This window comes from Castor canadensis, chromosome 2 (genome assembly GCF_047511655.1).
Source record: "Castor canadensis chromosome 2, mCasCan1.hap1v2, whole genome shotgun sequence".
Classification (NCBI taxonomy): Eukaryota; Metazoa; Chordata; class Mammalia; order Rodentia; family Castoridae; genus Castor; species Castor canadensis.
The window spans coordinates 83022519-83038736 of NC_133387.1; the positions used below are offsets into that span (position 1 = coordinate 83022519).

Below are 16218 nucleotides of genomic sequence, written 5' to 3' on the forward strand. Positions count from 1 at the left end.
GTATTAAGAGTGGTTCTAAATCTTTTACATTATGCGTTTTAGACTTTTGGGGAAACCAAAACATTTTTCATTCCTATTAGAACACCTTCAAGAAGACCAGAAAGAAGAACTGAACTTCTAATACCCAATTCTTATTCTTGTTCATTGCAGTTTTTCCAAAATGGGTATGAGCATGTGTCAATTTATTTACTTACTTTCTGGTGTTTGAGCTCTGTGGCCTTATGCTTGCTAGGCAGGCTACTCTCCCACTTGAGCCATGACTCCTTCATAAAGGCAAGAAAAGAGTCAAGAAACTAGCTAACATAGTAAAGCCAGTTTACCACTTGATCTTCTGCCATCTTTTCCTTTACCTACTTGTTCATGGATTTTGTTGCTTTTTGTTACAAGAGTATATAAAGGCTATTTCTGTTTTGATTTTTAATTATTTAATTTACATACAATAAAATTTACTTTTTGTTGTCAGGTTCTGTGAGGTGACAAGTGCATAGTCAGGTAACACGAACACCATGATGAAAATACAGAACAATTCCATGACCCTCCCAAATATCAGGCAGCCTCATTATGTTCAGTCCATACCCTCCTCTAATTCCTAGTAACCACTGAATTCTTTGCTCTCCTTATGGTTCTGCGTTTTCCAGAATTATCATATAAATTGAATTATACAACATGTGGTCTTCTGAGTCTGCCTTTTTTCACCACAATACGTGAAGTTTCTTCCAAATTTGCTATTGTCAACAGTTGGTTCCTTTTTATTACTCGGTAGTGTTTACTGTATAGATGGACCACACTATCTATTCACCAGTTGAACAGTTGGTTTCTTATTTTAGGACAGTTATATCAATAAAGATGCTGAAAACATTTAACTGCAGGGTTTTTGTGTGTGTGTGTGACCTAAGTTTTCATTTCTTTGGATAAATATTCTTCAGTGGGATTTATGGGTTGTAGTGGTAATTGTAATTTTTTTTAAAAAGGTTTATACATCAAAATCTTTCATTGGGGGTGGTGGAGTGGTTCAAGCGGTAGTGCACCTGCTTAGCAAGTGTGAGGCCCTGAATTCCAGCCCCAGAGCTGCTCAAAAAATCATCTCTCATAGACTGATGTCTTCCTGAAGGAAATTATGAATATACCAAGCCTCTGTGGACCTTTGTGTTCCTTAAAGCAATCTTTTGTTTAGCCTCAGCACATTGAAATACAGAATCTGTAATGTACAGTAGTCTCTGATAGCAATGTTAGTTGCCTCTGGTATTTGTTACCCTACTGTCTATAATAAGAAAATGTTTAGCTGACAATACAGGCAAGATTTCCCTGCTGCTCCTTTAGGTTTGGCCAAGTTCTGAGGATGGAATATAGGTAGAAATATCCTGTATTAGCCAAGAGGAAACTTCCCAATTACAAAGGCTTTGTTGGGTCCTCTCCCAACTGGCTGGACAAACAGACCTGACAAAGCACTGACTCATGTCATCTGGGATCATGTAGGTTCAAGGTCATACCTAGCTAGGGAAGTTGGTAAGCCCAAGGCTGTGGTGGGGCAGTGCCATCATCTGATTTTGCTGGAGAGAGAAGTTAATTCACCTTATTTAAGCCATTGTTGGGGTTTTTCTGTCCTAGCCTATGTAACCCTAAGACAGCCTGTCACTTTCAATTCAAATTATAAAGAGCAAAGAAGATTTATCTTTCTGTAACTTGCTTCAAGAACCAGAGAGCCATGGTTGGCAGAACAGTACCTTAATTGAAGCGCCTGCAAAACGAGAAAGCTGTTTGATGTGTTGGCCCTGTTTGCCAATAATGGCGCCAACTGAAAGGGCTGGGATGAACAGGTGCACAGTCTCCGTTTCAGATTGCTGTTAGAATTATATGGAAAAAAATCATCTTTAGGATGAGCACATTCTCAGACTAGAAAAGTTATAGGGAAAACTACAATAAGTTAACAAGAATTTACCTAACAGGTCAGAAGGTCCCATATATATTCATTCTGAAAGCATTTGTATTTTGCATTTCACTTTTCTATATACAATTTTGTTAAAATTCAAAATGTCACTGAATAAATTTAAAAGATACAGGCATTATAAAGTTAAATATTAGAAGGACAGCTTGCATTAAAAATTAAGAGCTTACCACCACTATATGCAAGGTAGTCTCTTGACAAATTCAGGACTACGTATCAACAAACAAGGCAGCATTGAAGAGCACCAATTCCATACCTTCTCTATGTAGGCTTCACTTCTTAAACATATATATAGTGAACTATTCTCAAGAGACTGAATATCATATATTAATTAATTGCATTATATTCCACACAACACACACAAATATAGGACAGGATTAGGAGAACTCATTTACTTTAGTCATAAAATGCTTTAAAATACTTTCCCCCTATAATTCTTTATTCTCCCTTCCCTCTGCATTTTACACATAATTGGAAACCATTTTGAAGGTTGACTCCTGAAAGGTTACGCATAACTGGATTTCATCTGTGCATTTCATTCCTTTACCACCTCATGCCACCCTGCCCTTCTGAGTCTCTTCACACAATTATTCTCGCAGGGCTAAAGGACACATTCACTCAAGAAAAGAGTGAGTGACTGGCCAAGTCTAAGTTTAGTGAACGACAAGTTCTAAAATGCAGAAGTAGGGCTCATATTCACAGGTTATACTTTACCTTCTAACAATAGTAAGAAAAATACTTCCAAGGAAAAGTTGATTCCAAGAACTGTATTTCAAGAGGTATTTTAAGACAAGCCACAAATGAAAATACCAAGTAAGGCAGATTATACATTTGAAAAAACTGTATGCATGTAATAAATTAATGTTCTAGGGGCATTCTATTTGAAATAAATTTATATATGAATGGTTTGGTAAGAAAATTAAATATTTCACAGAATTCTCTCAAACCTTCTCTTATTCCTGATACATATATGGATATACCATGAATTCAGCTCCCAAGTACTCAAATCAATCCAATACTACCATGTACACTTACTGCCACAAAATTTCTCCTAATTTCTCATTTTTAATCTAAACACTTTTCAAATTCCTAATATCTTAAAAGTAGGCCAACAGTTTTGCTTTCCAAAGTCTCACAAACCCAGGAAATACTTAGAATTTGATTATTTTAAACAGTATTTGAAAATTTTGGTCAAAGAAAATAGTAACAGTGGGTGATAACATTTTTGTTGGCTATATAAACAAACTTTATGCCATTTAATGTTGAGCTACCAAATGACACCACTTTTACCATTACTAGTGGCATTAATGTCGTATCCTCTTCCTGTGAGCCCAGACTAGAGGCAGAGAACAGGGCACAAGGCACCACAAGTCCATGGCAAGGTACTACTACTGGCAGAACTCCGTATGTGGATGAATAAGCTAATCCACTATCCCTCAACATGGATGTATCAGAGGCCACTTACAGGTCAGTTTACTCACACTGCTTGGTAAGAATTTTAATCACATGGATTTAAGTCTGAGATTCTTTTCTGTAGACTCCGATCTATGACATTTACAGGTTAAAAAAAAAATCCCATCTGAAAAAATTTTGAGCCAGATCTTATTGCTATTTAATTTAAAATTTTCAAAACAATACTATTATCCTTAAAGTAATGATTCAGTTTTTGCCTAATTGTTTGAATTTGCTTTTGTTTCTTGGTCTTTTAAGACAAAGTCTCAAACACACTCTAGAAATAACAAAATACAAGGAGTAACTTGTGTCTGCTTACAAATAAAATGGAAATGAGAAATATCTAGATAGGATAAAATTAAAGTACCATAGAATGTAAATCTGAAATTGTCAAAAATTTGCCCAGGAATTTCCAAAGTCAGTCAGAAAAACTTACACTGGGCAGATAACTTACAACTCCACAATCAACTAATTACCTAAATAAAGTTCCAAGCCCAAATAGTGATACTTACTAGTTCTTTAAAGCCACATGCTTAAGAAGAATGGCAACATTTAGTAAGAAGACAGATGTGAAACCAGGAACTTCAAGAAAACAAATAGGCATAGTACAAATTTAAATTTGTTTTTCCTTAATACACCTTGAATATCTTCTCATATCATTCACAAGTCACTCTACTGGTAGAGTATTCCCTCAAATAGATAAATCCAAGCTGCTTTATCTTATCCCTACAGCACATGTATAGTTTCTAGTTTTCAGCTAATTCACATAACGCTTCAATTGAATATACACAAATTTCTGTTTCCTTGTTCAAATACCTCTATGGCATGTATTCTTAGAAGCAGAACTGCTAGGTTGAAGGGCCAGAGCATTTAAAATTGATAAATACCGAGCTGAGCATGGTGACGCACACCTACAATCCCTGAGGCTGAGGCAGGAGGCTCACTTGAGACTAGCTTGGGCGACATAATGAGAGGAGTGGGAAGTGGATAAAGAGTATGCTAAGGTACAATTTGGGTTAGGAGGGAAATAACATGAGGGAACGGTACATGGCAACTGTGTGGTGAGATCAGTTAAGAGTTTCCTCGGTGTGCAGGGCTGTGTGTGATCTCATTTACACCTCACAGTTGATCCAACTGATAGAAAATACCAACACTCTCATTTAGAGATGAGAAAACCGAGTCGGAGTGGTGCCCAAGGTCACACTGTGACAGGTGGTGGAGCAAGAGTCAAATTTAGTTTCTCTCCTAAGCACAGTTCTCAAAGAAACATTAAGTATCATCCTTTCAGCAGATACAGAAGTGCTTTGAAATGACCCAAAGCTGTGGAAAATACAGACAGAGCTCTTAAGAAAAATGCTCAGTAGAACTCTCGTTTGAGGTGGGGCAGTTTTCCCTGTCTGGCTTTAATACGACTTCCTATGAGTCAAGGGTATTTCTTGTGTGTAACTGAAAAACCTTAAACCTTTGATTAAATGCTAAAAAGGGCATGTAGAGATAGTCCATTACAAGTTTTCTTCATTTTGAAGAGTAAGATTACTAAAAATTAATGATGTTCTACAGGAACAAAGAATGTACTGTAAAAGTAATGGCTTTGTTGTCTCAATTGCACACACCTGTAACTTCCGTATGCTTGAGACTTTGCAACTTAAAACTACAGAGCTTCAATTCCTTTATCTTCATCTGACACCCTAATTATTTTGCTATATCTAAAGGTACTTTCATAGAGACCTTTTGAGAGTTCAGTTTCCAATGGGTTACTAATTCTATTTTTATAAAATAATGTAAGCAAATCTTTGTGCTCTTCTATGACTTTTAAGAATTTATGTTTAGAATTAAGGCTCAAAGAGCACACATATTTAAAATTGACAAGATATTTCCAAATTATTGTGCCAATAAATTTTATTTTATGGTCAGTTTATAAAGGGAAAATCATTTAGTACAAATCATGCTTTTCACTTATATGAAAAATGAAGCAATGTATTATTCTGGACCTGAGGCCTAGTTTCTTACAAATGAAGATCCATTTAAACTGTGTTATTTGTGTCTTCCTATCCTATTTAATGAAGAGTTAACCCAAATTAAAGTTCAGTAAATATCCCTGACTTGTCTCTAATCATTGGACTTTGTTTCTTTGCATGTATATAGGCAAGATGTGCTAAATTTCTACAATGTTTTTCATAACTTGATAAAGCTCTTTCGGGTCCTCCATGTTTTCCAGGACAGTGCACATACTGAAGACATTAAGACAGCTGTCAATTAAATGAAGTCCTTCTTGTACCCCTATAAGTTTTTAGAACAAACACACCAGAAACAGGAACTGCCGCCTCCTCACTAAATTCTCAACTGGAAAGATTTGTGATAGGGCCTGTCCTGCCTAGCTTGGCCAACACTTCTGTTGCATTTAATCAGCAAAAGATACCCTTGGAAGTACTTCTTCAGTACTTCCAAGTCATAGAACTACACAATCTCTGATGTTATACAGTCACCCGAAACCATTTATTCCTCATAGGCTTTCTTATTTTATAGCTGGATATGTCAAGTGAATTAATGCTGACATTCATCATAAACTGTGCTCAATGTTAGCATTATTTTGTCATCTTGATCCTTTTACCAAGACCATTTAAGTTAATCCTGACCTTTTTTTAAAAAAGTAGAATCTAAATATTCTTACTAAGAGCATCCATATCATGTTGTTCTAAATAACAGGTGTACATTTTTTGTTGTTTTTCACTGGGGGATGATAAAGACCTTTTAATGGGGGGAGGGGTAAAGGAGAAAGATGGAGGGGGGAGTTTGATATACTGTAAGAACTTTTGTGAATGCCACAATGCACCTCCCCCCCCACCCCCACACAACAATACTTTTTCTAAAAAACAAACCTTCTAAATGGTTGGACTAATTCTAAAGTATAACTAGGTCAGATCTACCATCATGACTATGCAATTATTTGTTCTTGGGCCTTGTTTCAGAAAGAATTTTATGCTGCTTATTAAATACACATAATCTAGAAAAATAAAACAATGAACTATGAAGAAATCAAAGCATCAGGACCTGAACAGTAATTATAAGGTGAAGCCAAAAATGCTGTTATTACACAAATCTGGCTCCAAGCTTCCTTACTGCTAATTTAAAAGAAAAAAAAGAAAAAAGTCACACAATTCACCCAGTCTATAAAAGAAAAACTATTCACTTGCTTAGTAAAAACTCCTTTTTCTGGTACTGAGAAGGCAACTTTTAAATCTCAGAGGGCAGTAATTTGACAGTATCCTATCACTTAAAGGTTATACCTCTAGCTAACTTGGGGTGGAGCTGGGGTTTAAACTCAGGACCTTGTGCTTGCTAGGCAGATGCTCTATCTCTTGAGCTACCTCTTGAACCAAGCCCTTTTTGCTTTAGTTATTTTTCAGGTAGAGTTTCATGTTCTTTGCCCAGGCAGTCCTGGACTGCAATCCTGCTGTTTAAACCTCCTGCACAGCTGGGATGACAGGTTGCACCACCATGCCAACCTTTTATTGGGTGAGATGAAGTCTCACTAATGTTTTGCTCTGAGCTACCCTCAAACTGTGATCTTTCTGATCTCTGCCTTCTGAGTAGCTGGGATTACATATTTGAGCCACCGCACCGGGCCCAGGGAAAGTAATTCATTTTATCATCATCAGCAGCATCTTAGAGTAAAAATTCCAGGGCCTCAAAAGCACTGCCATAGCGTGTATCTTAGCCTAGAAAAAAAAAGACAGCCTCCATGAGAAAGCTGAGGCAGAAACTACGCTGGCACCTCAAAAGCTGTAAAGCAAAATGATCTCGTCACAGTGATGAAAGGTTACCATGTTTTTGTTTCGTTGGTTTGGGAGCAGGAGGATGAGAGGTGACAAATCCAATGTGAAGATTAAGAATGTGTGAGAAATGTGTGAAATTTTGGAAAAGGAATGGTAGTAAAGAAAGGCTGAAAAGACCAAGACACAATAGAAAGAAAGGGCAATATGTGAAGAACCAAACATTGATTCAAAAACATCCCAGGACAGAATGGGAACAGAAGCAACAGAATCTGCTAAATAGAAAAGCAGACTTAGAGGCAAGATTAGTGTCCCCGGACTGATGGGCAGTCATGTGGATGCTTGGCAATAAGTGTCTTCTGCAGTACTGGGGTTTGAACTCAGGGCAATGATTCCTAGACAAATGCTTTACCACTTGGGCCACACTCCCAGCCTGGCAACAGTGTCTTGAAAGGGACTCATCAAATGTCTGAAGTTTGGTAAGCCACTTCTGAATATCACTCAGTTCCCTCTGCTCCAATTCTGTATCCACCAGACATCTCCCTGGCCGTAAATTATTTTGTGGAGAAATTTTCCTCTAAGGATACAAAGCAGCTTTACATAACTATCCCATCTACTTGACAATCTCGTACAATTTGTTCTTAGATGGAATTCAGCATAATAAACTGTATTTTCAGGATTTGGACGCCCAGATAAGCAGAAAATTCCATTTTTTACTTGCAAACCTAAGCAGCCAGAATAGTTATGAAAAGCCTCTTCCACCTGAGAATTTAAGTCTCTGAGACTTAAGCATTAACCTTTCTTATATATTCCTTGGGTTTAAGTTAGTGTTCACTTGCATTGTCCTGAACTTTCCTTTCAATCTTTTTTTTTTTTTCAGCACAGGGGTTTGAACTCAGGGCCTCACACTTGCTAGGCAGGCACTGTTAACACTTGAGTCACTGCACCCTGCCCTTTTATAGTGATTTTTTTTCCCCCCAGAGATAGGGTCTTGTAAACTATTTGCCTGGGGCTGGCTTCTAACCTTGATCCTCCTGAGCTCTACTTCCTGAGTACCTAGGACTACAGGCTTGAGCCACTAGTGCCCTACTCAAAACTGTTTCTTTACACAGTTGATTGAAATTAGCGCAGCCACTATGAAAATCAGTATGGCAGTTCCTCGAAAAACTAAAAGTAGAGCTACCATACAATGCAACAATACCACTTTCTGGGTACATAGGATCTAAGTCAGTATACAGTGGAGACACCTGCACACCCATGTTTATAGCGGCACTGTTCACAACAGCCAAGTCATGGTATCAGCCTAGCTGCCCATCAGCAGCTGACTGGATTTTAAAAAATGAAATTTTATTCAGCCATAAAAAAAGAAATTATGTCATTTTTGGGAAAAAGGATGGAACGAGAGATCATGTTACGTGAAATAAGTTCAGACTCACAAATACCACATATTCTCTCATATGTAGAACCTAGATTTGAAAAAGAAATAAAAGGAGGACTATCTGGGAAGAAAAAGAGGAACCAGCAGGAAGAGGAGGAATATGATCAAAGCACATTATATACATATACGAAAGTGTCATAAACCTATTTTTTTGTACAATTAAAAATTCTTTTTATGTTAAAAGAAAAAAAAAAAAAAACCTTTTCTTAACACGTTCTTTGGGGGGTGAAGGATATTCACAGGACACAAGATGTTTCCCAGTGGATTTCTGCCAGAGGCCTATCGGCAAAACTTCTTTTGGATTTTTTTGGCAAACTCTATGCTATGACTTGAGATAACAGAAGAACAAAGCTGCTCAACTGCAAGTTTGTGTAACTAGTGGAGTCTGCCAATGAGTAGTTCCCAATCATCTGTGGTGAAGACATACAAGTATGAACAAACAGCAAGGTTCAATGTATTTACTTTGTGGGGAACAAAATCTAAGACATCACAAAGGCATTGAGACGTGCATGCCAGCCAACAAGATCACCCTCCAGGAACATGGAACAATGCCAGTGTTTCCCTCTGGCTTGTGGCGTAGGTATGGGGGCGGAGGGGAGGAAGGATGGAGTGTTGTTTTGTTTTTAAACGGATTTTGGTCTGGAACTGAAAGTAAGTTTACTCAACTCCATGACCTGAACCAAATATTGAAGTCCTTAAAAGGAAAAACATAAAAAGAAGCAAAGTTCCTCCCCAATAACTAAGTAAGCAAGGCCTCATAGATGTCTGCAGTCACTTACTTGGAAACTGTCTACCAAGAAAAGTGTTGTTCCCACAATGAGAAATCTTAAGGACTAAGAGACTCCATGAAACCAGAACTAAAAATCTGCTCTAAAAATTCAGTGAATTTCAATTCATAAAATATTTTGTTTCTTAAAGAGTATCTTAAACTACTTATACCTAAAAAGAAGTGCTCATCTTTCTTGCATGTCATAAGCAGAAGTTAGCAATTTTAAGGCTATAAAATTATTCTGGAGACTTCTGGGAAGACTCCAAAGAGGCTATCAGAATTATGAAGACAACAGGCCTTGGGTTTACTCCTGCCAACCCAACTGCAAGCTGCCAACAGCATCCAGCCACGGCAATGTGCACCATGCCAACTCCAGCTCTTGCTCTGCTTCACTAGCTGCCAACTCCCTCTTCCCTACTGTTTGAGCATTTCTGAAAGGAGCATTTCCTGTCATTTATAAACTCGAGGTTTGCCAATTAAGTACTCCATGAGCCAGCTGCCAGGCAGGAACTAGAGACTTTTTGTTTGTTGGAAGAACCAATTCTTTGGCTCTATTGGAAAAATCAACCTAGTAGGTTCCGGGAAAAAGAGATTGTGGGGGATGAGGGGCAAAGTTCTGGAATAGAACAGAGACAAGGGGTTTATCCAAAGATAAGATACAGCATTCTATTCTCACATTAAACAAAGCAGGAAGTAGAAAATATGAGTAGAAAAATGAAGGAGTCCGTTTCTTTGGAACATTTAGCCATCAATATCCATTTAAAATAAAAGAAATTCGCTCCTAACTTACGGGATATCAAGGATAAGATGATTTAATAAGTAATCCGACTTCTCTGAGATAGCATCTAAGGAATAGCAAGTTTCTCTTTTCTTTTTGGTGCTAGAGATCAAACCCAGGGCATTACAATTCTCTGAGCTGCATTCCCAGCCAGGAGTAACAAGCCTCTCATCAGCAGGAATAGATACAGGATGCAGCAGAGGAGTATCTTAAAAATGCTGAGAGTGCCGGGCGCTAGTGGCTCACACCTATAATCCTACTACTTGGGAGGCAGAGATCAGGAGGAACGCAATTCAAGGACCTCCGGATAAACAGAGTGTGAAACTATCTCCAAAATAATCAGAGCAAAATGGACTGGAGGTATGGTTCAAGCAGTAGAGCTCCTACTTTGCAAGCAAGAAGCCCTGAGTTCAAACCCCAGTCCCACCAAAAAACCAAAACCAAAACCAAAAAAAACAACAGAAAATGCCTTGTCAACAATTAGTTCTCTCACCCAGTTTTTAAAAAATGACATCACAGACCCACACACTATATTCTTCAGCAAGAAGAAAATAAAGCCCAAAGGAATATAAGAAACAATGATAAGCAGAAAAACTGATACAGCTTTGGTAAATTTAGCTATCTCCTTTAAAAAAATAAATAAATATAAGCAGTATTTTGTTTGTTATTTTTAAAAAGTGCTGATCACTAGGTACTTGAAATACATGAGTACAGTAAACCCTCCTTCTCCAAGACCCCCCAACAAGCCTAGAACTGCTGATGGCACTAAACCCTATATACACTGTTTCCCCTATATATACCTACCTACTTATGGTAAAGTGTAATTTATAAATTAGGTACAGGTAGAGAGTAACAATAAAAAAACAGAACAATTACATCCTGTAATAAAAGCTATATGAAGGAGGTCTCTCTCTTGAAAGAGTGGGGAAACTAATATTTGGACTGTGGTTGTGGGAGGGTTGTTAAGTAAAACCATGGACAGCTAACCTGCTGATAAGGGGAATGCTGTATAAGTGATTTGGATTTAGAAAAGTAAAAATCTACATATAGCGAAGGCAAAGCTATTTCAGGCACTCCAGCTATGTGTTCACATCTTCCCCACCTCCAAGTTACACTCTAACCAAACTTGAAGAACTGAGTCAGAAAATATTCCCTTGAACATTGAGTCAGAAAACAGCAGCATCTACAGGCACAGAATAATTCTCTGAAGAGTGTTGTTTACCCTTTGTTTAGATGAGAATAACTACAATGGAATATGGAACATGGGATTTTCCCTCCAGAATTAATTTAGGTTCATCCTTTCTGAGAACTTAAAGGAAATGGTAGTGATGCTAAGTAAGCAGGGTAGAATCAACCAGCTGTCTCCAACATCTGTTCTCCATTAGTAATGGACCCAGGGTTCAATGGACACACACTGCCTCCTTTCCAGCTTCTCGTGCAGTGTACAAGGTCAGGCGTCATTTTTAGGCAGCAAAATGCCAGTGGAAGTGTCAAGTAGCTCTTTCTTCAGGCACTGTCCATACATGATGCGTCCACCAACGTCTGAACCTTTATGCTTCTTGCTGGCTGGACTTGAACTTAGGGGAGTAGCATGCTAAACAGAGGAGCGCCAGTCTAAAAAGTATGGCAGACTTGCCGTCAGCTATGGACTGTCTACCTTTGAACTCTTCCACGAAGAAGAAAAACTCTTAGCCATTTTTTCTTCTTGTAACATACAACCAAACTTAATCCTGATACATACAGCATGTCAAAGTAGATTCAAAAGAGTGAAAAGACATGGCAACATCCCACAGAGGTTTTTGGCCTACTTTACACCTGAGTTGGCATGACAGGTGGTCCAAACATAAAGGGGTGAGGGTTTTGTTTTTTTTAAAACTACTTTTTAAAATAAAATACAGACCAAGGTAGAAAGAGGTACATATTATCAATGGTGGGTGTTTATGGTTACCCCAGTCTTTTCTCACATGCACCAGTGTTTGTAGAAAATATTCTTTCCAACATTGAAGTCCCTTCTCCAGACTAGGAAGAACAATAGCTCTTGACAATACAAAAAAAAAAAAAAAAAACAAAACCCAAAACTCTTGATGACCTCAATAAAAGTCTGCCTTTCTGCTGAGGTTTTGATTCATGTAAGTGGGGCACAGGTTCAAACCCAGTTACCACACACAGCAGCTGCTATTGGCCTTGGCTACATGCTGCAGTCACCTGGGAAGCTTTTAAAAGGGATACCTCTACCTAGCCTTTACCCTGGGGAGCCTAATTCAGACGGCCTAGGTAAATCTAATGTAACTACAGAAAAAAGTTTCCCCTTAAGGCAGGGAGCTATTTATGCTGCACCATACAGAAGACTCAATGAATGAACATAAAAGAACAAAAGAAAACCAGTAAAATATGAACTGTGCAAATGTCAGTAATAAATGAAACTCATGATGACAGACTGTTGGGAAGATACACATGTTCAAAGTGCTACTGAGTATTTCTTCATCACAACAGAGGAATCTGGCAACAGAGAAATATGGAAATCTGGCTACTGCTTATAACCAAGCTTGGTCTTATGACCAAACTCAACATGATCACTAGTGAGACGAACTGGCATCATTTACTTCCTAAACTGGCACACTGAGAAAAGTATTCCTGTGCCCTCCCCCATATTACCTGAACCTAATAACATGGAGGCAGTGAGCCAAATACAAATTAAGGGGCATTGTACACACCACTAGCCTAGATTTTTCAAAAATATCAATGTCATACACAAAAAACGGGGGAGAATGGAGCCTTCTTTTATGATCATCATTTTGAGACAGATGTAAATATGAGGATTCCATTGTAATCATGGACGCATGTAGAGTAAAATTCTCACCAGTATTCAGCAAATATGGGCAGCTGAGGTGTCCACACTTTATTCCTGTGAGAACAAGTTTTTTCCCTTGCCAGTCCTTCAAGCCAGGCCAGGTGTTTTGAGCTCTGGCTCTGTTGCAATGTCTATCTTTACATTTAGCAGTTTCTGTATGTTTGCTCTCATTGGCTGCTTCTAATTCTACCAAATTTGATCAAATTTAAATGTCTCAGAAGCAGCTTTGAGGACTTCTTTCTGTTTTTTCCTCTTGGCTCAGCTTTAGTAGTGTAAGTGAACATCACTGGCTCGCCTTCCCTTTGTAGGGTCTCACTATATAGTCCACTCTGGCCTGGAACTCTCAATTCTCCTGCCTCAGCCTCCCAAGTGCTAGAATTACAAGCATGTGCCTGGTTCCTCCCATTCTTAAACCAAATCACTACCTGTTTAATTCAACCAGACATTTAAGGTTGTGAAAGTGCTTCAGAAATGTCAAATGCTTAATCTGATCTCACTTCTCTCAGAACATTCTTTGTTTTTCTATAACCCAATATATAGAACTGTACTATTTAATCAGAAACCTGGCTAAATCCAGAGAGCACGCATAATCTTTTATTTCTATACTTTAAAGGTAGATACCTAGCAATTCACTTTAGGAATTTTTGGTACTGAAGCATCCATGTAAGTGTAAAAGACAGATACTGAAGAATGTTCTGTTAGGCTACAATGTAATGGGAGAGGCTTTGCTGACTAGAGCCTGTCACCAGTCCACAGAGCGATGAAAAAGTTAAAGGGACACCTCAGTTTTCAAACTGGGAGTATGAACAACAGAGTGGTTGGTTAAGTGAATGCCAAACAGAAGCTAGTTTAGGGCAGCTAGCAGAAATGTACATCCCCTATGGCCTCATCTAGCACAAGTACTTTACATGAGCAGCACATCCGAACTTTTAGTAAGGGATACCTAACAGAAGTGTCAGGGATACCTATCTGCCCTAAACTCACTCCTGTGACCAATGCATCCACAGTAATAAAGAAACTAATGGGCATATTAGAATTTAAGTACATACACTCTTGAACTCCTGTCTTGGCTAGTCCCTTCTCTGCCAGTGTTCATATCACTGAATTTTGTGGACATTAGAAATGTTTGACCTGAAAGTCCTTAGAAATCATTCATCTAGTTCAGGTGTTTCATCGTGCAGGTGACAACACAGACCCAGAACGAATGGGAGTTTGATATTCCGTGACATGGCAGAGCTAGGCTGGACCTGGACTCTGATTCCAGGCTCTTTCCCCAGGATTCCTTTAAGTATCAAGCAAAAACATGTCAGCTACTTCAGGTTACCTTTACCTGTGCTGAAAAGCTTTAGACAATGGGCAACAAATCTACTCATACTTGTTATTAGTTTAAGTTTTGCTTTTTATTTTTGGAGATAAGAACTCACTATGTTACTCAGGCTGGCCTCAGATTTGTGGGCTCCAGCAATCCTCCCATCCCATCCTCCTGAATAGATGGGCCTATAGGCATGTGCCAACATGGCCAATTTATACTTGTAATATTGATGGCTATCCTTAGCTTTGTTATATGGTTTCCAGACACAAACATACTAGAAATGGCAGCTGAGTTGCAGGAGAAGATGCAGATGGTACCAACAGTAAAGGAAGAACTGCCAAAGGACAGAGTTCAGAACACCTATCAGCCTAGCAAGTTCAAGGATAGGAAAAGAAGTATTAATTCCTGAAGAATAAACATGGACAATCTAGTAATCTGTGTTCCCTGCAGAACTTCAATGTCATTTTACTCACATATTTATTTTAGGCAGTGACATAATGGAATCTTCATCCTATTCCACTTGGACGTTTTCCTGAATTGATAATGGTATAGGAGTTACTGTTCAAATTTTTGAAAGAGAGCCAACCATGAAGATAGGGATGTAAAAACAAATTCATGATAGAAGATCCTAGAATGTTGTTCACTTAAGTGTCTACCACCAATTATCACTGATAATGCAACTGAATTATGAATTACTTTAAAAAATTTTGCTATCATGTCTGCTGTGTTGATATTATTTTCATGCTATACCTGGTCTTTTATTTCTGAAGAAAAACATTATTGAAGAGCCTACACAAAAAGGTAAGATCTGTCATATAATCTACTTTTAGAAAAGTAAGAGTCGTTCAGTGTTTGTATATACACATGTACACAGAATTGTGAACAAAACTAAGTCACTGGCTAAAAAAGTACAATCAATCAAAATGGAAACATGTCTAGTCTTTCTTGACCTTTTAAAGCAGTTCATTTCCAGGTGACAAAGATGAAAGAAGACTTTTTTGGTTGTTTTGTTTCTGAGTTTTGAGACAGGGTTTTACCATGTAGCCCAGGCTGGCCTGGAACTTGTGATCATCCTGCCTCAGCCTTCTGAGTGCTGGGATTGCTGGTGTCTTATGTTCAGCAAGGAAGCATTTTAAAAATCCTTTACTTCAACAATTAAAAATTCCCCACACTGCAAAAACCCAAAGCAGCAACAACAAAAGCCTTCCTGTCTCTTCCCCTGAAGTCACAAACTCTTCTTTTGATATTTAAAAACCCATGTTGACAACTATACCATACAAAACCTTCAAAACAACTCATGCTTATTACTTTAACTGGGGTCAAATTAAAAGACCCTACCGACAATTGGAGAGCACACACTGGCTCCAAATAAATGACAGATCACATGGGCACATGGTTTTGCATTGAGATTTTTCCCAGTTGGCACTGAATGTCATACAACTGGAGAGAAAAAGTCTGGCTTCATCCATCTGACTGGATCCCTCTCAACCACAAAGCAAGCAGAGGCCAGTGATCTTACCTCAAACTGTGGGTAGGGAGGAGTCATGGCTGAAGGGGGCCCTGAGGTGGGAGGTGACATCCCTGAAGTGGGTGGGAACAGACCCAAGGCATTCAGATTTAATCCAGGAATTAAATGTGCTTGAAGCTGCAATGGTAAAAAGGTCCCTTAATTTGACAATTAAAAGAAACAAGGGGAAGTGATTGTTTTTTAAGTGACAGTATTCATATTATGAACGCTTGTCTAATAAAAGAATTGTATTATGATTCAAATTACAGAACAAAGCAGATGTTCTACCAAACTGTACTTGAATAGGTAGTTCACATCTGTTTACATGTGTACATATTTTTAAATTTGTAGGCTGGTTTGCCTCTGCCTTGACCCACAGGTGCACTGGTATAT

The 16218-nt window shown here is 38.3% G+C and overlaps 1 protein-coding gene across 3 annotated transcripts in view; it reads right to left on the reverse strand.

The window, feature by feature from the left end:
• The window catches only part of Igf2bp3 (insulin like growth factor 2 mRNA binding protein 3), a 111742-nt gene that overhangs the window by 7922 nt on the left and 87602 nt on the right, over positions 1–16218 (reverse strand). For 2 of the 3 annotated variants that reach the window (XM_020184400.2, XM_074065150.1), the window contains exons 10-11: positions 15838–15963; positions 1725–1841 (exon numbers count right to left, since the gene is read on the reverse strand). In XM_020184400.2, the coding sequence (XP_020039989.1) occupies positions 1725–1841; positions 15838–15963 (243 nt within the window). The remainder of the gene's footprint in view (positions 1–1724; positions 1842–15837; positions 15964–16218) is intronic. The other variant, XM_074065149.1, reaches the window with a different exon arrangement.